The 24,188-nt window shown below is 42.7% G+C and overlaps 1 protein-coding gene across 1 annotated transcript in view; it reads right to left on the bottom strand.

The window, feature by feature from the left end:
- Positions 1-24,188, bottom strand: part of dnah3 (dynein axonemal heavy chain 3) — a 161,850-nt gene that overhangs the window by 115,078 nt on the left and 22,584 nt on the right. The window contains exons 4-14 of the mRNA XM_078557671.1: positions 23,146-23,323; positions 20,707-20,896; positions 19,744-19,939; positions 17,052-17,177; positions 14,113-14,308; positions 12,921-13,100; positions 11,088-11,224; positions 8,950-9,055; positions 4,187-4,365; positions 2,493-2,677; positions 1,144-1,267 (exon numbers count right to left, since the gene is read on the bottom strand). Of these exons, the coding sequence (XP_078413797.1) occupies positions 1,144-1,267; positions 2,493-2,677; positions 4,187-4,365; positions 8,950-9,055; positions 11,088-11,224; positions 12,921-13,100; positions 14,113-14,308; positions 17,052-17,177; positions 19,744-19,939; positions 20,707-20,896; positions 23,146-23,323 (1,797 nt within the window). The remainder of the gene's footprint in view (positions 1-1,143; positions 1,268-2,492; positions 2,678-4,186; positions 4,366-8,949; positions 9,056-11,087; positions 11,225-12,920; positions 13,101-14,112; positions 14,309-17,051; positions 17,178-19,743; positions 19,940-20,706; positions 20,897-23,145; positions 23,324-24,188) is intronic.

The following is a 24,188-nucleotide window of genomic DNA, read 5'->3' as shown; positions in this document are numbered from 1 at the left end:
CATCCTCTATATCAACAGCACATAAGGCCTTACTCTAAATTGTGCCGCCATGATGCCCTTTTAAAAAGATACATGACAATTGTAATTGGGGGGTTGAATTTTACAGGCCACCTATGGGTAGAAAAACAGGTTGATGGACCCATAAATTAAGGCACCATGCCATTAGCGGTGTACCTGTCGCCACAAACCCAGGGCAGGGGCGGATGAGCAGTATAGGAAGCATCAGGTGCATCGCTCAACTCTGGCCCAATTAAGGGCCTCATCCTGCCACCGCTCCCATTTAATGGGTGGTAGGAGAGGCCTGAAGCCCAACATGTAACCTGGCAGGTTTAACCCTGTGAGCTGCTGGTCAGTGAAAAGTGGGGAGTGCTACCTTTCCAAGCCCGCTGTGTCAAATGGAGGCCCTCCCACCATGGTTTTGCCTCCCCATGTCCACCCTCCCCTCTCCCCTGTCCAACATGCCTCGCACCACTCACTGGGGCCTGGCTAACAGGCCCCAGCGAAATCTCGGACTTTCCTGAACGTCCGGGCCCATTGCTGAACGCCACCTCCTTGGCCTACCTGCAGTACCAGCAGTGGCCAAGGCTCCTGCTTGGCCCCTGCGGTATGCAGAGCAGCTCTCTGATTGGACAGCAGCTCTATGAGGGGGGACTTCCTCCTGGAGATGGACGTAAGTCCTGCCTCATACTAATTAAAGGGCCGCTGCATAAAAATATTAAAGCGGGGCGAGGCGGCCATGGGCTGGTTCCTGAAATATACATTGGGGAGGTGAGGATCCTACCCTCAGCACAAAATCCAGCCCAAAGTCTTTGCTAAGTTGCTATGTAGCAAAGGATACAAAGTGCTTTAATGGCTTAATTTCCATAAAAAGGAAAGCCAACCAGTTTAATGTCTAACGTGGGTTCCTTGAGCAAGTTCAAAGGTCATTCTGAAATAAAACAAAACCTGCAGTTTGGTAAAATGTGACAGGGAGACATTATAGGCGACACACCCACTTAAAGCTCATTCCGTATATTTACAAACTTCAACCTATCAAGAATTTTATTGGTGTTATTCCCTGTTGCCTTGCTACAGTGCAATTTCACAGAGGATAACTCTACTTCCATTTTATTTCCCAAGGAAGAAACGTTTTCTACTACAGACCGGCTCCTCAGGTCTTCTTCTACATCGTCTCTCTTGTTCAACAGCCGGTCCCGATGTAAATCAAGCATCAATACAATTTGCTCTGGCCAGTTGAAGACTTGACTGTTCAGCCTTAAATCATCATCTTTAAGATAGAGGGAAAATCTAACAATCAGAAAAGGATCATCCAAACCATAGAACTTGTTATAAATTGCATTGAAACATCTGCATTTATCGCATTTACTGGTGTAAAAGTCAAAGTTTCTTAGATTAAATTCTTAGTCAAAAAGTAGGAGGTCGGCTTTTACACGGGTAATGTTTTCGGGGGGTTGAAATCCACCCTCTCCCATCGTCTCGCTATCGCAGAGTTGCCAGGTCGGAGACCACTCCCAGCAAACCTGCCCTCCAAAAGTAGCACAAAAGGAGCCAAAATGTATTTTTAACGTGCAACGACATGTGCAGACATGAGGAACTGAACTGTCACCTTCAATGGTGTGCTATTCTACAACTCCATCAATGACTGGGTTTACACCCAGGGCAAGTTTGACTTCAACGGTGAGCGGGCGGTAAGAACAAAGAGCTTGGATTTTTTGGCTAAAAGTCGGGGGTCAACTTATACACGAGATTGACCGTTACTCGAGTATATACCATATATTGCGTATCAGGTTGCATAGTTTCTTAATGCTGCTACTGGAGTGTAGTGACTAGCGTGCAACTTAACATGGCAACCACTTTGTACCAGCATCATTCCATAAAAGCAATGTTTGAGGAGGGTATATTTCCAAGTAAAAGGCAGAACTAACCGCTCTTCGACAAATAATGGCGCAGGATCATTAATGCCTACCTCACCAGGCAGATGGGAGATTTAATTTAACAAGTAATTACATTTGGATAGTGACACCCAAAGTAGGAGGGGCAGTAGAATTGGAAGAGGCAGCTCAGAAGTGACAAAATGAGTTGGACAAAATGAGGTAGATTTTCATGTCTCCTCCTCCAGCACACACACACCCCCCCACCGCCCCCCCAACCCCCCGCCCCCCAAGCAGGCTGAATTTCCTGGGTGCAGCACAAACTGGGAAATCAGCAGGCAGGTTGGAGCACGTGCCAGTAAGAGAATCCATTCAACTGTCCACTGTTCACAGAACCTGGGTCATTCAATGCACCAAAATCCCCTCTAATATGTCAGTAGGCAGAATAATGGTAGATGAAATATACTGCTGAGTAATGTACTGCACATAGGAAGGGAAACCAGGTGAAACACATCAATAATAAAATAGTTTTAGAAATAGTTACATTAATGATGAATGGATGGCTAGAGAAAATGCAAATGCTCAAATAATTCTCTAAAACATACTATACATGTGGTTTACCTGATAGTGTGGCATAGTCTAACAAAAAATCCAGTCTGTCTGCTGCTTCAAAGATTTCTTCTTTCAGTTTAGTAATAGTGACCTCGCTGGATTTTTTCACAAAAGTGTCAAGTTCTACCAGCTCTTCTGTGGTCTCGGGTATTTCGCTAATCCGATCAGATATCTCCTCATAGCGGCGACAAATACTAGAGAGGGGAAAACAGCATTCTGTATATATAGCATTAAGAGGTCATATTATCTCCTTTAACATTAAAAAAAACACAAACAATATGTAAAACTGACTATTTGAAGATCCACTTTTCATGTCTTTTTGAGTTCACTTCTCGTAAAGCCTGAAAAGCTGTAGAAGACAGGCTAGAATAATTCCAAAGTATTTCTACTTCTTTACATTACTTTTGTCTGGAGGTCCTGAGGTGCAGTGGGTGGTGTCCCCTTCTCTGAGCAAAAAGCTCCGAGTTCAAGTCCCACTCCAGCGCTCGATGGCCAAGGAAGATGCATTCACAATGCAGCCAAACAGGGCTGAGTGTCAACTTGTAAATCCTGCCAATGTACACAGGCACTCAGAGTAGGAGAGACTCCTGGCCAGCCATGTGATGGATAGAAAATTGGAGCCTCTACCATCACTATCCATAGCTGCAGACTACAACACACATAAAACAAGTGCATGGTGCCACAACAACTTGGACTCCTTGAGGACTAGATGGCTGGTGTGGATCAGACTGGTGTCAACAGGATGGGGTTTGATCCCGGTCCTGGCTGGGGTGCATTCAGGACTTGCCTCCTTGCCCTATCCATGGCGGAGCAGGGGCGCTGTGGGTCAGACCTGCCTTCACTCAGAGAACTGAAGAAGATATTGCTTCTGTGTCGTGATACCTGGTGTTCTCTGCATTACAATGACTCATATCTCATCACTTGAAAAAATATTAAGCTATGTTAAAGAGGATTTTTTAGCTCTGCAGTTAAAAACGAGGAAAGCAAGTTGCAGTTTTCATTTGTGATTCTGTTTTGTGATCTGAAAACAAATATTCAGGAAAGTTCAATAATTGTCCACTGATGCTTCATCCTGAGCCACTTCCTTGGCATTTTTGTTGGCGGTGGTTTGCCATTTCCTTCCATTCTCCAGGACAGGGCAAGGAAGCAGATCCCAAAAAGTCTACCTCATCCAGAGCAGGAATCAAACCCGCGCTTTTGGTGTTAATCTGAACCACACAATAGCCATCTAGCCAACTGAGCTAACTCCTAACTGACCCCTCAACTTTTGCAAAAATCACAGATAGAAACAAACTTCCTTTTTCCCTGTAGAGATCTCAGCATGTGTGTACTAATGTGTACCTGAGCGTTTGGCTTTGACTGGAAAAAAGATTGGAAATCCCATTTTGTTCTGGACAGGCCCCTTAACAAAGTTCCTTAAAGAGCTTAAGGGGCATTTAATGGGTGGCAAGCGTGTTTCTCATTCTCTCCCCCCACTCCCCGCAGGCCATTTGAAGAATGCAAATTGTCCCAGGGCGATGGAACCCAGTAACACAATTTTCAAACTGCGCCACCTCCATTCCCACCCCCGCTGGAAATTGAAAATCTAGCCCCACAGGTCTCTGAAATTTGCTTGCATGCAATTTACACGGCTGCACCTTCTTCAAATGCAGTCAGCTGCAACCTCATGAAAAACCAAGCAGGAAATTCAGCTGTTACCGTACCTCATGTTGAGATTCCGATTTTCCTTCACCACCGACTCAACTAAAGTTTCCTTTAGTTTCATACTGCGAGCACAGAGGTCTGCATTCAGGCTGACAGCATCCAGGCAAAACATAGCAAGTGGCACAGTGACGTGCATTAAAGCTATGTCATCACACAGTTTCTGCAAGCCCTCTATTTTCTAGCAGTAAGAGACAGTGGTTAGCAAAAATGTACAGCATTCCGCAAACAGTGAGTATCACAACAAATTGATCTTTAACACCTACTATGTACCATTTCTCAATAAAGCAGTTTGGCAGATTATCTGCTCCCAGGGGCACCTCCAAAATCTGACCATTATGAAGTGCACATAAGCAACTTGGGAAACTCACCCACAGATCTTCCCCCTCCTTTCCCAGGCGGAAAAGCATTTGATTTCCATTTGTGCCCATGTCCCAGTGTAAATTCCTTAGCCTGATTCCTCAAGTTAAAGAAACCCAAAAATAAGTCTCATTCTGGAAGAAATACTGTAATATTGAACAATGTGAAGCATTTTTATTACCAAATAAAGGGCAGGGGGAATTCATTTTTAAAATGAGGGGAAAATGAAGGAAAAAGAGACTAAGCCAAAGGATGCAGGTGGCATCAGTACTTGTTGTGTGCACTGGTTCATTCCTTAGGTTCTAAGATGGTGCCAATGGATTGGAATTCAGCAAATGTAACTCCGCTATTCAAGAAAGGAAGGAGAGAGAGAAAAGGGGAACTAAAGGCCAGTTAGCCTGTCATCAGTCATTGGGACAATACTGGAATCTATTTTTAAGCAAGTCTTAACAATGCATTTAGAAGATCATGGTATGATCAGACAAAATCAACATGGTGTTACAAAACAGAAATCGTGTTTAGCAAGTTTATTTGGAGCATGTAATGAGTAGGGTAGATAAAGGGGAACCAGGGGATGCACTATACTTTGATTTCCAAAAGGCATTCAATAAGGTGCCACATAAAAGGTTAATATGCAAGATAAGGGCTCATAGGGTTTGGGGTGATATGTTAGACCATAAGACTAAAAGACGTAGGAGCAGAGGTAGGCCATTCGGCCCATTGAGTCTGCTCTGCCATTCAATGAGATCATGGCTGATCTGATAATCCTCAGCTCCACTTTCCTCCTTTTTCACATAACCTTTGACTCCATTACTGATTAAAAATCTATCTCAGCCTTGAGTATGCCTAAAGACCCAGCCTCTACAGCCCTCTGTGGTAAAGAATTCCACATTTTAACTACCCTCTGAGAGAATAAATTCCTCCTCATCTCTGACTTAAATGGGCGACTCCTTACTCTGAGTTTATGCTCTCTGGTCCTAGACTCTCCCACAAGGGGAAACAACCTCTCAGCATCTACCCTGAGAAGCACCCAAAGAATCTTATATGTTTCAATAACGTCGCCTCTCATTCTTATAAACTCCAATGAGTACAGGCCCAACCTACTCAAACTCTTCTCATAAGAAAATCCCTCCATTCCCAGGATCAACCTAATGAACCTTTTCTGGACTGCCTCCAATGCCAGTATATCTTTCCTTAAATAATGGGCCCAAAACTGTTCGTAGTACTCTAGTTGTTGTCTAACTAGTGCCTTGTATAGTTTTAGCAAGGCTTCCCTATTTTTATACTCCATTCCCTTTGAAATAAAGGCCAAAATTCCATTTGCCTTCCCTATTACCTGTTGAACTTGTATGCTAGCTTTTTGGGATTCATGCACGAGGACCCCCAAATCCCTCTGTGCTGCAGCTTTCTGCAGTCTTTCTCCATTTAAATAATATTCAACTCTTCTATTCTTCCTGCCAAGGTGCATAAACACATTTTCCCACATTATATTCCATCTGCCAAGTTTTTGCCCACTCACTTAACCTGTCTATATCCCTTTATAGATTCTTTGTGTCATCCTCACCACTTGCCTTCCCACCTATTTTTGTGTCATTCGCAAACTTGGCGATAGTACATTCATTTCCCTCATCCAAGTCATTAATATATATTGTAAATAATTGAGGCCCCAGTACTGATCCCTGTGACACTCCACTAGTTACAGGTTGCTGTCCTGAAAATGCCCTCCTTATTACAACCCTCTGTCTTCTATTAGTTAGCCAATCTTCTATCCATGCTAATATATTACCCCCAACACCATGGGCTCTTATCTTATTAAGTTGCCTTATGTGCGGTACCTTATCAAACGCCTTTTTGGAAACCCAAATATATTACATCTACTGGTTCCCCTTTATCTATTTTGCTTGTTACCTCCTCAAAGAATTCTACTAAATTTGTCAGGCATGATTTCCCTTTCATGAAACCATGCTGACTCTGCTTGATTAGATTATGCATTTCTAAATTCTCTGTTATGACATCCTTTATAATAGACTCTAACATTTTCCCAATGATGGATGTTAAGCCACCTGGCCTACAGTTGCCTGGATAGAGGATGGACGGATACATGGATAGAGGATTGGCTGATGGTCAGGAAGCAAAGAGTTGAGATAAAGAGCTGGGGCATTTTCACGTTGGCAGGCTGTAACTAATGCAGTGCTGCAAGAATCAGTGCTGGGGCCTCAGCTATTTACAGTCCATATTAATGACTTAGATGAAGAGACTGATACAAAGCTAGGTGGGAATTTAAGCTTTGTGGAAGACACCAAGAGGCTGCAAAGATATGCGGGCAGGTTAAATGAATGGGCAACAAGGTGGCACATGGAGTATAATGTCTGGAAACATGAGGTTATTCACTTTGGTAGTAAGAACAGAAATATGCGGAATATTTTTGAAAAGGCCTAACTGGAACTTGTAAATGTTGATGTTCAGAAAAACTTGAGTGTACTTGTACAAGGAACAAGAGCGTTTGCATGCAGGTACAGCAGCAATTAGGAAGGCAAATGGCATATTAGCCTTTACTGCACAGGGATTGGAGTACAAGAATAAGGAAATCTTGCTGCAATTGTACAGGACTTTGGTGAAACCACACCTGGAATACTGTGTACAGTTTTAACCTCCATATTTAAGGAAGGATATACTTGCCTTGGAGGCAGTACAGTGAAAGTTCACCAAGTTGGCGGCAGGGACAAGAGGGTTGTCCTATGATGAGAGGCTGAGTAAATTGGGCCTATACTCTCTGAGTTTATCTCATTGAAACATACAAGATTCTGAAGAGGCTTGATAGGGTAGAAATTGAAAGGCTTTTCCCGACTGGGGAATCTAAAATTTAGGGGCACAGTCTCAAGATAAGGGGTCAATCATTTAGGACTGAGATGTGGAGAAATTTGTTCGCTCAAAGGGTTCCGAATCTTTGGAATTCTCTACCCCAGAGGGTTGTGGATGCTCCATTGTTGAATATACTTAAGGTTCAGATAGACAGATTTTCAGTCTTTCACGGAATCAAGGGATATGGAGAGTGGGCAGGAAAGTGCAGTTGAGGCAGAAGATCAGCCATGATTATATTGAACGGCAGAGCAAGCTTGACGGGCCTTATGGTCTACTCCTGTTCCTATTTCTTATGTCATTGTGGAATACCAGGTAGACTGTTGGTACAAGCTTCAGATCTGTCTTAGATATCCTCTTGGAGGCTGGTCATTGCCGTAAGCATGTGTCAGGGGTGCATCTGTACAGCCCAATAACTAATTATAGGATAGCTTAACCCTGTGGGTGTAACAAAAAGACCCTCTCTGATCTCAACTCGGAGGGAGTCTTTTTGCCTCTTCAATGAGCTTTCATGTGTGCTTTCTCAAGCTTTTTGAAGGTGGATTGAAACACTTGAGTGAGACAAAGTACACTATGCATCTTTAAGCTAATTTATTTTACAGGCAGAAAGTAACATTCAGAATTAACAATATAATCAAATCTCACTTCAATTTAACTAATAAAGCCATTCTCAAGTATAGGGAAAAAAATTCAAAAAATCTTGCACCATGTTCAACTGGATTGCTTGATATTTCTTGCTCAGCCCTCTGATTCTGATTATTTCTGGATGTGAGTTTCTCCTCACTATGCCAGACCTTGCTCCTTGACTAACTATCCCTGTGTTCCTTTGTACTTTTCTCTCTATGTTCCTATCAAGGGGATAGGGTTGGGTGGGTTGGGGGGAGAGAGATGGTGGGAAGCTATCCATCTGACCTTTTCCCCGGCCAGGGACTCAGCTGTGGCGCCCAAGAATATATTCTCAACAGGCACCTTCTGATGGGTTGACAAAAACAGAGGGCATTAATTCCCTTGCAATAGGTTTGAATATTCATTGGATTTTCTGAACTAAATTTCATTGTCTAAAGTACCCTTGTTCCCAGTTCAGTTATTCTACAAGTTTAACCACTTGAGAGTCATGTGTAGTTTAACAGTGGAATTTTTAACATCAGTTACATCAAGATCCTCCCAAGGTGATATAGACAAAAATCCTGAACCATGACAACTGCCCTCATATACACTAGAAGGATTGCAAATGGATAACTTCCTGGTTATGCAACGTTTCCTGTACTTTAACATTCTAATGTTGCTATGAGGGAAAAGTGCTGGTGTGATTTTATCAATTAATGCTGTTCCATACTTAGGTGCAAAGTGTATAGTACAACAAAGACCAATATCTAACCAAATCCTTCAAAGCCTTGTAAGAATTTTCTGCAACAGAACCCCAGAAAGATACAGAAATACAATATTTTGTTGGCTGTGTTTTTGAAATAAACTATGAGCTATAACCATGCTACTATGCAAAAAGCTACATATTTACAGAGGTTTAAAACAGGAGCAGTATACTTACTGTTATGAATGCTTCCATTGAATGTTTCTCTGACAAAAAAGTAGTAATTTCTTGTTCAGTTTTGTTGTTCAAAAGATCACTGTATATTTTATACACATTTAGGTAGCTAAAGAAAGAGAAAATAAAATATTTAGTGTACATAAAAATAGTTATCCTGTAATGAAGAATTAAATATGGTAAAATAAGTTTGTATTTTTACATGGTATAATGGGACACCAAACCACAGTATCACAGAGGGGAAAGATACAGATGTTATATTATCTGTGTGTGAGGGAATTGTGCTTAAATATTTCAAACTCAGACAGCTATTCTTCGTTTAGCACTCCTAATGTGCTCTTAAAACCACTGTGCTAAACAAAAACATGCTATCCCATAAGAAAACATGTAATAAGGGTGGGTTACATTTCTGACCTCTAATTTTCACATTATAAATCTTTTGGCTGCCTTGGACCATACCAGCCCAAAAATCCTCTTACTAACTCCTAATAACTTACTAACTCTTAACAGAGCATTAGTTAGACTTTCCATGACTAAGCCTCTCACTGGTTCAACTGAAGTTCTATAAAGGCTACAGTCTTGCAGCAGTAAGGGAGGATCTCAGTAACCTACTTTTCCCAAGTCAGACCTCAGATTAAACTGCTGAATGGTACTTTAGAAACCTGATTGAGCTCACCTGTACAAATTTAGCATCTTGGCTAGCGTGAGTTGACAAGGATTGGAATACAAAAGGGAGGAGGTTAAGCTTCGGTTGAACGAAGGCTTGGTCAGACACCATCCAGTATTGCGTTTATAAGGTTTAGGGTTGCTCTGATTGAAGTATTTAAAATGATAAAAGGATGCGACAGACCAGAGACAGAGAAGCCATTTTGTCTCCTGGGCGAATCCAGAACAATGGTGCGCAATCCTTCAGGAGTGAAATCGGGAAACACTTCTTCAAGTAAAGGGTGGAGGAAATGTGAAAATGTCTCTCCAAAAGGGCTGAGGATGATGGGGGTCAATTGAAACTTTCATGGCTGAGATCAACAGAATTGAATTAGGCAAGGGTGTTAAAGAATCAAAGGCAAATGAATGGAGTTGGTATAAATCAGCCACAATCTACTGTATGGCGCAACAGGTTCAAGAGGCCGAATGGCCTACTCCAGTCCTACCCATGTCATCCAGGTTACCTCAGTACTTTATAACCATGCCCAGCACAAATTGGGCATGACTGATGGAATTAATTTCATGTTGTGCTCTATACAATAATACTCTTAATAATAGAATATAATTGCATGAGTTCATACATGTTTGGTATTTTAACCAAATTCACGTAAGGTTCCACTTATAGGATGGAATTTAATGGCGTCTCCAACCCCGGCGGTGAGTTTGAAGGCAGGCAGGACATTTAATTGGGCCGGAGGGTACAGGATGGAGGCCCTGCTGCCTTCCTGCCTCCGCTCGATCGTACAAGGCAGGAAGGCTCATGGACGGCCTTCCAGCCTGAAAGCTAACTGAGGTCCTTAAGTTATGCCCACTTAAGGGCCTCATGCTGCTACCAGCAGCAGGCAGGGGTTTCCACATGGGGGCCTGAAAAGGAAACTTCTGTCGGGGTTACTTATGGGGGTGAGCGGGGGTGCTGATGAGGGAGGCAGGGCCGGTGTTCCCTCATTCAAACATACCCAGTGCCTGATCATGGTCCCAGCATCGGGAAAGAGGGGACAGAGAGCCACCCGCTACCCTTTCTTCTGACCGCTTCCATCTCCAGCCAGTCCACAATCCCCAACTCGCCCTCACTCACTTATGGCCCGGGTCTCTCATCGATCCTAGGCCTCTGATGGGTGCATTACTGACAGCAGCCACCACTCCCGGTGACACCGACTGGCGATGGAGAGCTGCCAGCCTCTGATTGGCCAGCAGCTCACGGGGATGGGATTTCTGTCTCTGGGGTCCAAAATTCCGTGGAAGGCTCGACACTGGCCAGTTAAGCGCCTGATGGGCACTTTAATTCTGGCAGGCTTTCCTCAGTGGAGGCAAAGCGGGGCTCTCACCTGTTCTCCAGCCGGCAGGCAAGACCCCATCAATAAATTCTGCCCACGTTGTTAATTACAGAGGACGATGCACCCTGTTTTCAAATATACAACAACTACATGAAGATTTACCTTTGTGGCCCGATGATATTGGCACTAAAAATTTCTTGTGCTTTGCTGATAATTTCACTGACTAAGGATTCATCTTCTTTTACCGTATGAATGATGAGGTTTTTCTCTCTAATATCTGGAAAGAGTTCACACTCCACCTGTTACACAGAACAAAAATAATGCACCAACAACTTAGTCTGAGGGCATGAGCACTGTCTGTCATGATTAGAATGCTGAACAGCTACATGATTCCTGATGACAGATCATTTGCAGAAAGGGGAAAGGTATTTTTAAAAATATAATCAACAAATCTCCCTGCAACTGATTACAAAACAGTTTGACACTGGCCAAGAAACAGATCACCTGTCTCCTTTCTCTGGCAGATAGTGAATCCTGTGGCGAGAGAACTTAAAGGCTACAAAGAAGGACAAAAAAAATTCAATCCCTCCAGCCACTTCATCACATGATGGCTAGAAATTTCTAAGAATCGCTGGTATACAGGTCAAGGGAAAATAGAGGAGAAAAAACATTCCTACTTTATTTAACTGAGGCCATTTCTAGCTGATTTCCAGTGTGATTCAGATAACTTCTCCCCCGTTACAGTCTAGGTCAGAAACTGGGAGGGAATGATTTGCAACTCTCAATGGAGCCAGGAGATGAAGTATAGGAGGTACAGCACAATGTACCCAAGTGGAGGCCGTGAAGGTGTCAGACTCCCGCTGTTGAGACAGTGATCTCTGAGGAACTGCTGTGAAAAGATGAACGCTTGTAAAGCTTCAGAAGGCACCATCTGAAGGCACTGCAAAGCTCCCTGAAGATACTAACAGAGATACCAACAGAGTGCAAAGCCATTCTTAGCAGCACTATGATGGAGCCATCTTAAAAATGCAGAGGACCCTGGAATGAATGGCAACTTGAGGAATCTCTGCATACATCCCATAGGATGCAGAGGCCATATAGCAAACAACTCAATTGATATATTGAGGAATGGCATGAACCTTTTGAGGTTTTACACTCTGGGTATCTTTTGAAGGGTGTAGATTGCCTATGGCGCTGCCTTAATCAGCCTGTGTAGATTGCTATTCTTCATCCTTTCTCTCCTCCAACAAATAAATTATGATAGGAATCTCATTACTCATTACTTGCACGGCTGCATCCTGGCTAAAGCATCTTCAACCCCTCACTGGAAATTGGGATCCATGATCAGAGTCTTAAATGGATGTAAAATTGGACATAAAATTCTTTCCCACAAACTACCACCCCCCACCCCGCCTCCCAACAACCATCCAAAATTTCAGGGGTTATACATTTCACCTCTACAGTGATAATAACTACAATGTAAATTTGTGTAGGATTAAAAACATATAGAAAAAATATGCTTTTAGAGAGGAGGTGCAATTTAACAGACAGTGCACAGGTTTACCAAGCTGTGTGGAACTCACCGGGGTCAACAAGGCAAGAGCAACAGGGTGCATAATTGATAAATAAGACTGACAGGCTGCTGCCATGCCTATACCGTACTTGTTCTGAGAGTTCACTGTTTCATTGGTGATTTCCAACTTTTTGAAAGTCATTTCATCTACATTGCACTTTACTCGCCATGACCTGATCTTCTCTGCTGTCAGCCTTCACTGCAACATGGGAGCAGCTTATGCAGCTATATCATCGACCAATGAGGAACAGGGGGAGCAGCCACACAAACACACATTTTGGACTCCTGTGTCTATACATGAACAGCAAAAGCTGTCTATCTATGTACCCAAGAAGTAGAAACCGGAGTTGATTCGCCACTAATAGAATCGAGTGTATCAGTAGCTTCTTTGAACAAAACAAAAGACCAAGATCGTTAGATACCTTAAGAATTCCATCAGCACTTTTAAGAATTTCCTTGAAGCATCGATTAATTAGGTCCCAGCACTCATCCAGGCTTGGTTCAAAAGTGATTTTAGGTTCTTCCACTTTCAGTTTGAGAATCATGATTTGTGGCCTGACATATCGCATCTCATGGTATTCTTCTCCAAAATCATTTCCATCCTGTCAATCAATAGCAGTAAATGCTATTACCAAAGGCCTGTACAAGCTTGTGCAAAAATGTGGTTAACATTGCCAACATATTTAGGGAAAATGCATTTTTGATTAAATTATCAAAAAGTTCACAAAGAAACGACTTGGTTTGCAGAGTTTTACCAGATTATCAAAGCTTGATGGTATAGCATTTGTCGTTTTCTAATTCATTCATGGGATGTAGGCATCGGTGGCTAGGCTAGCATTTATTGCCCATCCCTAATCGCCCTTGTTCAGAGGGCATTTAAGAGTCAACCACATTGCTGTGGGTCTGGAGTCACATGTAGGCCAGACCAGGTAAGGACGGCAGATTTCCTTCCCTAAAGGACATTAGTAAACCAGGTGGGTTTTTACAACAATCGACAATGGTTTCATGGTCATCATCAGACTTTTAATTCCATTTTTTTTTATTGAATTCAAATTCCACCATCTGCCATGTTGGGATTCAAACCCAGATCCCCAGAGCATTACCCTGGGTCTCTGAACTACTAGTCCAGCGACAATACCACTTCGCCATCGCATGCAACAACTCGCCTGCCGAATCAACTAGCCTTGAAAATGGGTGGCGATGGAGCGTTGGGCCCATACCCGGCCGTTGCTGACCTCAGATCAGACGTGGCAACCCGCTGAATTTAAGCATATTACTAAGCGGAGGAAAAGAAACTAGCAAGGATTCCCCTAGTAACTGCAAGTGAAGAGGGAAGAGCCCAGCGCCAAATCCCCGTTCGCCTGGCGGGTGCGGGAAATGTGGCATACAGAAGACATTCGTTTGACAATGCTCTGGGGCCCAAGTCCTTCTGATTTGCTAAAATGATATACTTGACATATAATATGGCCTAAAAAAACCAAAATGACAATAACACTTAGTCTATTCAGCTGAATATAACCATCCCTAATATTTGTTCAATAAATTGTGCATTTTAATGCCCATTAATTCATGCATAGCTCACATGTTTTTTTCAAGAAACATTTCTAATAGTACCTTGTGTACGGTAAAAAATGAGAGGAGATCCTTCAAAGAGTTGACAACAAGCTCCCTTAGTTGCAAAGACATGATAGAGGCAGCACATGCAAAGAATTCTTTAACTTGTTGAGTTGAATCACAATCATTTTGTGGCACCAGATGCATCCACTTCTCTTTGTGAGTAAGGAAGAGAGTAGCACAGGTTGGGACCCAACTGCAAGCACAAATTGACAAATTAGTTTAAGCTGCAGGGCAAAAATACTGCTCTTCCAAAAAAGCCAGGAGAAACCAAGCCTGAGGGATCTGTCTGGTAAGGTTTCATCAGAGGCCCAAGTCATTTTCATGGTGGAGCCTCACTAAAATACCCTGTGAGCATTGACAGGCAGCTCGCTGGTTAGAGGGTAATGGTCAGTGGCTCCTCCAAGATGTAGAATTAGAAATTTAATCTGAAGGAAGGGCCAGATGATCGCCATTCAGTGCAGGGGAAGACCACGAACTGCACAGGCAGCAGGCTGTCCCGACCTCCTCTGACGCCACAAAAACAATGAAAACCACTCATCTTCAGTACTTTTGTTGTGGCCTCAGGTGGTCTTTTTGAGGGCCAATGATCTAGCTGCCCTATGTGCAGTGTCACTAGTGGGCCCTGCATGTCCCAGCGTCAAGATTGCATTGAGGTCCTATGCATGATTGGCAAAAATTAATGAGGTTCCTGCCTATTTCCAGTGTGACTCTTGGATACCTACAACCGAACCTATTCTAAAATTGAGGGGGACTGTACTTTGGTAAGACAGGATGACAAGTCCTTCACTGTGACTTTGGTTTTCTACTACCCTTCTCCTCCAAGAAAATGGGGAGGTACCAAGACCAAAATTAGCCCCAACAACAATGCAAAGTCCCTTCATTTTACATTGCAAGCTGTAGAAATCTTTCAATCACTCTGCGGCCATTATTCACACCCGGTCAAGTCTGATGGGGTGCAAGTCTCGTCTATCTGCTGGCTGCAAAATTTTACAATAAATGAGTTTGATCATTTTCATTGCATTTTTTTTTTTATTCTTTCATGGGATGGGAGTGTCTCTGGCAAGACTAGCATTTGTTGCCCATCCATAATTGCCCTTGAGGATAGCAGTTAAGAGTTAACCACATTACTGTGGGTCAGGAGTTACACATAGGCTAGCCCAGGTAAGGATGGTTGATTTCCTTCCCTAAAAGACATTAGTGAACCAGATGGGTTTTTACCAACAATCAATGATAGTTTCATGGTCACCATTACTGAGGCTAGTTTTCAATTCCAGATATTTTTAACTAATTAAATGTATTATTTGATTTTAAATTCCATCAGCTGCCTTGATGAGATTTGAACTCTTGGCCCCACAGTAAAAGTCTGGGATTGCACCGATACACCGCCATCTCTCCCAGTTTTCCCAGCTAGTGTGAGTTTACAGCAAAGAACCTGCCAGGCAGGCCAAAGAGACAGCTACTGTAGGAAACAAAAAGGTTCCAGTAAGAGCTTATTTTTGAATTTGGGGTAATAGTATATTTTCAGGCAGAATGGAAGGTCATGCACTTCACCACAACTGTATGAAGATGATGTCAGGTGCATAATATTAAAAGAAGTATTTCACTGGGGCCCTTCACCTCAAAAAGCCCAAGAGTCATCAATAATGCAAAAGGATTGTAATGATTAAACAATCAGAGTGCGTTTACATATTTTCACCTACAACATCCAAAATAAAACAGTTTTTTTGATCTGCACTTCATCCACTAGACTAAACATCCATTCCTTCCACACTGGCTTACTGTGGATGCAGTGTGCATACTGTCTACAGGACACACAATAGTGACCCGCTAAGGGTTTTTCAGTTACCTGCAATCTGCACCATTAAGAATGGCAACGGCAGCAAGTACATAGGAACACTATCACATCAAAGTTCTACTCCAAACCAAACACCATCATGAGGACCAACATTACCGTTCCTTCATTATCAGTGGATCAAATTCCTAAAACTTCATGATGAACACAATTGTGAAGCACCTTTACCACAAAGACTGCAACAGTTTAAAAAAGCCACCAATTTTTCAAGGACGTCTAAGGATGGCAGTGACACCCACATTATGACAATGAATAAATAAAAGACATCATTTAATATTATGCCAAGTCGACAAAGTTGTCAAAGACTGCCTGGACAACTAGAAGCTGAAAATTTCAGTTAGGTTTTGCCATTTAAAAATCGATGGCTGTCTTCCTTCAAATAATGGGATGAATTTTCCTTTACATATCTTAGTCAGCTTTAAATGGTTTAAAGCTAGTGGAAATGCTGCCTGAAAAATAACATGTAAATAGCATTTAATTCTTCAGTTTAAGCTAATTTTCATGAATCATTCAGAACAACAGATGCAGTTCCAGATGAGTCGACAGAGGACAGCACTAGATTGCTCTAGAGAGAGTGCAGAGGAGATTTACCAGGGTGTTGCCTGGGCTGGAGAGTTTTAGTTATGAGGAGACATTGGATAGACTGGGGTTATTTTCCTTGGAGCAGAGGAGATTGAGTGGGGGGCATGATTGAGGTGTGTAAAATTATGAGGGGCATAGATAGGATAGACAGGTAGGAACTTTTCCCCTTGGATCAATAACCAGGGGGCATAGATTTAAGATAAGGAGCAGGAGGTTTAGAGGGGATGTGAGGAAGAATTTTTTCACCCAGAGGGTGGTGGTGGGAATCTGGAACTCACAGCCTGAAAGGGTGGTAGAGGCAGAAACCCTCATAACAATTAAGAAGTATTTGGATGTGCACTTGCGATGCCATGGCATACAAGGCTATGGGCCTAGTGCTGGAAAATGGGATTAGAATAGTTAGGTACTTGTTTGACCAGTGCGGACTCGATGGGCTGAAGGGCCTTTTTCTGTGCTGTAAACCTCTATGACTTTATGACTCTATAAAAGATACCATACTGACATGTTTTCAAGGATATTACGAGCCTCTGCACACTGCTCCTTCACAAGATCTTCAAACTCCTGAGGGAGCATAGGAAGGTCTTCGGTTTTTATTTTCTTCAGATGTACAAATCGGAGATTATCGAACCTGAATGGAGCAGATGGTTGAATTATTAAAACTGGGCACCTTCAGATTGAATTGTATCTTCCTGTTACCATTTAAGCTTAATTGTTTGATAGTTATGTCAAACTAAAAACATTAAAAAATATTTCATGCACATTTATTTCCTTGATGTCAATTACAGGGTGTCACAATCCGGTTAGGGACTGTTAAAGAGAAATCCGAATACCTCGTTTTAACCAACAGAACTACGCCACAAGGTTTCACATTTTTAAAAACAAAACAAACTTGCAGTATATAGAACAAATTAAACAAAGCAGGTGCTATTAACTTAATATGGTTTATAACTACGTATGTTATGCACTCAGGGTTACTTCTTACTTCCCCCAAGAATTCTCTCATAAGACACATCAACATTAAAGTTATTTACTTCTGTACAGACCACCCATAAGTATGCCACAGTCCTCTGGAGAGTTTTCCTCAGCTCTAGCTATTCTCAGAGGTAAAATTTTAATTTACCATCTCTTAACTGTGGACACTTCAGTCCCTTTTTCTGGTTACTTTTCAATACTTCTAAGTTAATCTTCTGGTTGCTTTCTTTGGCACAAGACTCTGTGAGGACTACTATAGATGCTTCTACTTGTTTCAAACTGGGCAATCTTCCAGCTTCTGTTCCCTCACAAAATTCAAACTGAGATTAAGCCTCACCTGCATTCCACACAGTTAATGATAAAGTTAACAAAAACAAAAATAGCTGGAAAAACTCAGCAGGTCTGACAGCATCTGCGGAGAGGAATGCAGTTAACATTTCGAGTCCGTATGACTCTTCATCAGATGATGAAGTTAGATTTTTACTCTGCTTACAGCGCAGGCCCAGCTAACTATCATTTACTTCAGCTATCTCTTAGTGAGCTGCAAATCATGCATGGTCCAAACTGCAAATAAAAACTCTCAGCAAAAATACCCAGATAAATTGAAACCAGAGAACCTCCCCACTCCCACTCCAAGGACTCCATCCATCTCCATGACGACGTCGCCTGCTCTGGGCTACCCTCAAACCAACCTTTAGGTTAATTATGCCTCATTTACAATTTCTTCTTTGATCTGATTAAATAAATGGGTTTTTAAATCTTTCAGGGTTCACTGAATGCTTTTAAACTATAGGGGACCTTGTAAAAGGTAAATTCAAAAGGTCCTCCTCATACCTCCTACGGCAAGCTCTGTTCTTCTACCCATGCGTTATGGCCCTTCAAGGCCCCAATGCCAAGCTCTTCCATCCATCCCCATAGCCCCTCATGCCCTCTACGCCAAGCAATGGTATTTTCATGTCCAGTGACCCACAATACACTGCCTAGAGCCAATGAGCTCTGTAGTGTATTGTGGGGTGTGTAAAGAAAAAAGCTTTGAAAAGTATAATTCATTCGTAACTTTCTCCTATGTTGAAAAATTTCTTCACTAGAAGCTAATAAAAGTGTCAATCATCCAGACCCTTTAAAGTATCAATAACAAAACCCATAAACCCTTGAAACCACTTAACTTATGTAAACAAACATTCTAAAATTGACAGCAGAATCAGAGTGCCTGGGCTGTCAATCAAACAATTTTTTACTCTGGGGAGCAGCTGTTTCAACAAATTGTCTGGCATCTCAACCAAGCCTCATTATGTATGTTTGGCTGAGAGCCCACGGCATTGCAGCGGGCCTTTTAAACAGCCTGCCTCTGCATTCAGCAGCCCCTGTGGCTGCCTCCACACTTCTTCCTGGGTCACTGGCCCAACTCCAGCCCACACCTGCCCCCCACCCTGACGATGAAGATCCTGCCTTTGCGGGCACTTCCTCCAGAGGCAGGCAGGCCAAGCTGGGGATTTTCCTGACTCCCACTACCCTGGATGAAAATCCAGGCCAATAATTCCTTTCAAACACCTAGCCATCACTCATTTATTTCTATCGTATTATTTAAAATGTCATTTTGTTTTACACAGTAAAATAATCAAGTATAGATTAATAGGTCATACCCATAATAGTTGATAGACCAATTATAAAGTACAGACACGAAACCTCAGCTACCAGCCTCACATCTTGTGAAACTGCAGCACCCCTTGTGATTTTCAGTCTATTAAAGTTAATAGATGAGAAAGCATGGACATCCTGCTTGTGAATTTCCAAAATGCGCAGCCATCATGTAAAGCTACAATGAGCACAAATTTGAAAAATCCCCTTTTCAATACATGCTTTCAAAAAGTTCTCCTTTCCTCTCCTGAAAACGATTACTGCTGCGTATATTCTAAAGCATGGGCCTCCGATACCTCACAAATATTCGTGTGTAAAACAGGTCAATAAGGAAAAGCTACCCAATTTACAGCAGGGATTGTATCCATGCTTTCAACTAAAAACATGAACCCTGATATTTGTACGCCATCCAAAAAATCTTGGATTAAGAAGCCAGGGTTAACACAAATGAAGACACACAACTTGCACAAAAGTGAACAGATTAGGTAATTGACTTACTGATGTAAATGCTAAGTTGTGCATTATTTGTAAAGTAATTTGGATAAAAGGTGAGCAAAAAGTCAGCCTACAGTTAATTGTCTTACTTTGTGTACCAGAACTCCTGTAGTAAAATCATCATTGGATTGATAACAAAGAGGTGAGATTCATTCCAAGCCTTAGCTTTACAGTACGCATTGTGCCAAGGAACTGGAGCACGAATGACTCTATGAGGAAAAGATCGAGGCACAGAAGCAACAAAAAGCCGCATCCGTTCAGAAGGATCCTTTAAGATGTAGTTAACTGAAAAAATTGCAATAAAGCATTGAATTAATTTACAAACATGTTATAGAAATATACATGTTGAAGTAAAATTTGTCACCAGGTTCAATTAGGTTCAAAGCAAAGAACTGCGGATGCTGGAAATCCAAAACAAAAACAGAAACAGAAATACCTGGAAAAACTCAGCAGGTCTGGCAGCATCGGCGGAGAAGAGCACAGTTGACGTTTCGAGTCCTCATGACCCTCATGACAGGTTCTGTTGAAGGGTCATGGGGACTCGAAACGTCAACTGTGCTCTTCTCCGCCAATGCTGCCAGACCTGCTGAGTTTTTCCAGGTATTTCTGTTTCTGTTTTTGTTTTCAATTAGGTTTCAAAGTATTTTAGGTCATTGAAACTTAATTCCCATTATATGGAAAAGACAAAAGAGGTTACATCTAAAAATCCGGTTCTCTTACTCCAAGTAATCACATCGTACCTCGCGGTTAGATAATCTCCATGCTTTTCTACAATAATTACAGTGATATTATTGTGGTACCATTCATTGTTAGTCAAATTCTGTTTGTTTGGATCAGTTTTCAGGTATTCTGTATTACAGGCTAATTTCCCTAGCACGTTGTGATTTAATCCAACTGCCACACTGGATACGATTCAGGGATTTTTGAAGTGTGTGGAAATTATTTAAGGTCATTAGTACACTCATCTGCTGACAGAAACATAGAAGATTTTATTGATTCATAATAGGAGGAATTTATTTATTTGGGAACTGTGGAAATTAAGGTTACCCTACCAATAGCTTTCCTAAGGCTGCTGTCATAGTCACTATGAACCTCCTCAAGCAATTCAACGCGTAGCTCTTGCAAATCTGGAACATTTCTAAGCTCCTTTGGCAAAAGTTGTTCTATTCGGTTTATTTGTTCAGGCTTTTGTGGTTCAATCATATCAGGCTGGATGCCATGATCAATGTAGTAGCTATATCTCTGTGAAAATATAGAGAGGGAAATTAACTCTTCTGGTGTCAAACACTCAACAGGCATGTATCCACCATGTGTCAGTGTAAATAAAACAAATGTAATATGCAATAAAAGTACTTTGCAAATCCTATCCCATTAGTTAAGGGTGTGTCTAACACTTTCAGTATGTTTTGTTTCATTGTTTACATTTCAGTACAATTTCATTTTTCTATGAACACTGGATTACATAGGATATAGGGCACAGAAACAGGCCATTCAGCCCAACTAGACCATGTCAACGTTTATGCTCCACTCCAGCCTCCTCCCATTTTTTCTCATCTAAATCTACCATCGTAACCCTCTATTCCCTTCTCCCTCAAATGCTCGGATAAAAGCAAAATATTGTGGATGTTGGAAATCTGAAACAAAAACAGAAAACACTGGAAAGACTCAGTAGGTCTAACAGCACCTGTGGAGAGAAAGACAGAGTTAACGTTTCGAGTCCGTATGACTCTTCTTCAGAACACTGCCGGGGTGGGGGGGGCAGGAGGAGGGCGAGCGCGGAAGTCTGCACGTGAGCGCGGGACCACGTACTGAAAGCTTCCTGAGGACACAGAGCTGCCTCAGGAAGCTGAAGAATTGGAGAAACAAAAATAGAGCTCTGAAGAAGAGTCACGCGGACTCGAAACGTTAACTCTGTCTTTCTCTCCACAGATGCTGTTAGACCTGTTGGGTTTTTCCAGCATTTTCTACTTTTGTTCCCTCAAATACTCGACTAGCTTCCCCTTAATTGCATCGATACTATTCGCTTCAACCACTCTCTGTGGTAGTGAGTTCCACATTCTTACCACTCTCAGAATTCCCGATTGGATTTCTTGGTGACCATCTTACATTGATGAGCTCTAGGGATGCTCTTTCCCACAAAACTCTATCAAAACCTTTCATTGGCCGTTCGTCGATGGGTGCAGCGGGTGGGCCCGGGAGCGGCCAGGAAAAGGTCCGTCGCCCACAATTGGCCCCTGACCCCCCGAATTCACGTTGGTTGGCCAATTAACGGCCAGCTGGCGTGAAGCACGCGCTGCAACGCTCAGCACTGCCGGGGTGGGGGGGGCAGGAGGAGGGCGAGCGCGGAAGTCTGCACATGAGCGCGGGACCACGCACTGAAAGCTCCCTGAGGACGCAGAGCTGCCTCAGGGAGCTGAAGAATTGGAGAAACAAAAATAAAAATTTAAAAGATGATATAAACAAGTCCCCACATGTGACTCAGTCACATGAAGAGGGACGTTTGAAATGAAGTTGAAAAATTTTCCCGCTTTTTTTTAAACTTGCCATTGGAAACCTCATCCCGCCTGTGGATGAGGTTTCGTAAAAAATGCAAAGACCACCTGGCCTATTCGCCCGCCCACCAGCCGAACTGTTGAGCGGGCAGCGGAAAATATAAATTAATTACCTGCTTAAGGGCCTTACTAGGCCTCTTGTCAGCGGGTACGCTGCTGACTCTCGCCCACGCCCGCCAACAGAAAAATCGCACGAGTGCGTGATGACGTTGGGACGGGCGCCTGACATCATCGTGCACTATTTTACCCCCGATTGGGTCGGGCGCGCAGCTGTCCACAGGATATAAAATTCTTCCCATAATTTTAAAGACCTCTATTAGGCCATTCATCGGCCTTTTTTCTAGAGAAAAGAGACCCAGCCTGTTAATCCCTTCTTGATCTGTATACCCACACATTTGTGGTATCATTCTTGTAAACCTCCTCTGCATCCTTTCCAGTGCCTCTGGGTGGAGTCATCCCAGATCTGAACGAAGAGCGGTAGCGGGCAGGAAAAGGGACGTTTTACCCACCGGCCACAACGGCGGCTTTTCACACTGTAGCTCCGCTTCCTGCCTCATTAATTATGCAGCCACAGGAGCCTGAAGTTCAAAAAGTAGAGGAGGTGGGTGAAGAATAAACACCATCATTTGATCTCACACTCACAGCCACTAACTCAGATACTGGCATTGCGTGAACTTTCATCTCACCAGTAGTTCAACAGTCAAAACCAGCCCAATTATTTTTCGACTACTGAAGAAAAAGGGCTCAATGTTTTAAATGAGCTGAACAAACTGATCGGACCTTGAGCTAAATAATGAGCAATTTTCTATGGGTCATTTTTCCCATTTGTGCAATTGTCTAAGTATGAATTATATGGTGATGCTTTCCAATTTCATTCCATTGTTGGTACAGTAAGAGAATGCAAATCCCTCTTTTAAAAAAGTGTGTAAATAAAAAAACCTCATAATCTCGATCAGAAGGCACTCCTTCTAGCTCAGTAATTTCTTCTTCGTGTTCAAGAATTAGATTAATTTGTTCCACTGGCGTCATAGGTCGGCTTCCAGGGAACACCTCCCCTGCCGGAGGTGTAGAATCCGATGCTCCAGAAGGGCTAGGGGCTCCATGACTTGTTGAATCTCTGAAACAAAAAACAGTTTTATGCTCCTTGACGTTTAATGGCATTACCATCACTGAATCCCCCACTATCAACATTCTGGGAATTAGCATTCACAAGAAACTGAACGGGACCTATCATATAAATACCGTGGCTATAAGAGCAAGTCAGAGGCTGGGAATCCTGCAGCTCACCTCTTGACTCCCCAAAGCCTGTCCGCCATCTACAAGGCACAAGTCAGGAGTGTGATGGAATACTCCCCATTTGCCTGGATGGCAGCTCCAACAACACTCAAGAAGCTTGACACCATCCAGGACAAAGCAGCCCACTTGATCGGCACCCAATCCATAAACATTCACTCCCTCCACCACCGACGTACAGTGGCAGCAGTGTGTACAATCTACAAGATGCACCGCAGCAACTCAGCAAGGCTCCTTCAACAGCACCTTCCAAATTAACCCGCAACCTCTACCATCTAGATGGACAATGGCAGCAGATGCATGGGAATGCCATCACCTTGAAGTCTAAGCCACACGCCATCCTGGCTTGGAAATATGTCGCTATTCCTTCACTATTGCTGGGTCAAAATCCTGGAACTCCCCTCCTGACAGCACTGTGGGTGTACCTACACCACATGGACCAGTGGCTCAAGAAGGCAGCTCACAACCACCTTCTCAAGGACAATTAGGGATGGGCAATAAATACTGGCCTAGTCAGCAATGCCCACATTCTGTGAATGAATAAAAAATAACTCCTTGTGGATTTTTATTGATGGTGGTGCAAGAGAGATTTCTTCATTTAAAATTCAAACAAGCACTTTTGACCCAAGAGAGCATAATATGAAGACAACTTTGATTGTAAATTTCACTGGAGTTATGGCTCAGCTTAT

The sequence above is a fragment of the Cetorhinus maximus genome, chromosome 15 (assembly GCF_964194155.1).
Source record: "Cetorhinus maximus chromosome 15, sCetMax3.hap1.1, whole genome shotgun sequence".
Lineage (NCBI taxonomy): Eukaryota > Metazoa > Chordata > Chondrichthyes > Lamniformes > Cetorhinidae > Cetorhinus > Cetorhinus maximus.
The sequence above is the reverse complement of the archived record's forward strand: the minus strand, read 5'-3'. Positions and strand labels throughout refer to the sequence as shown.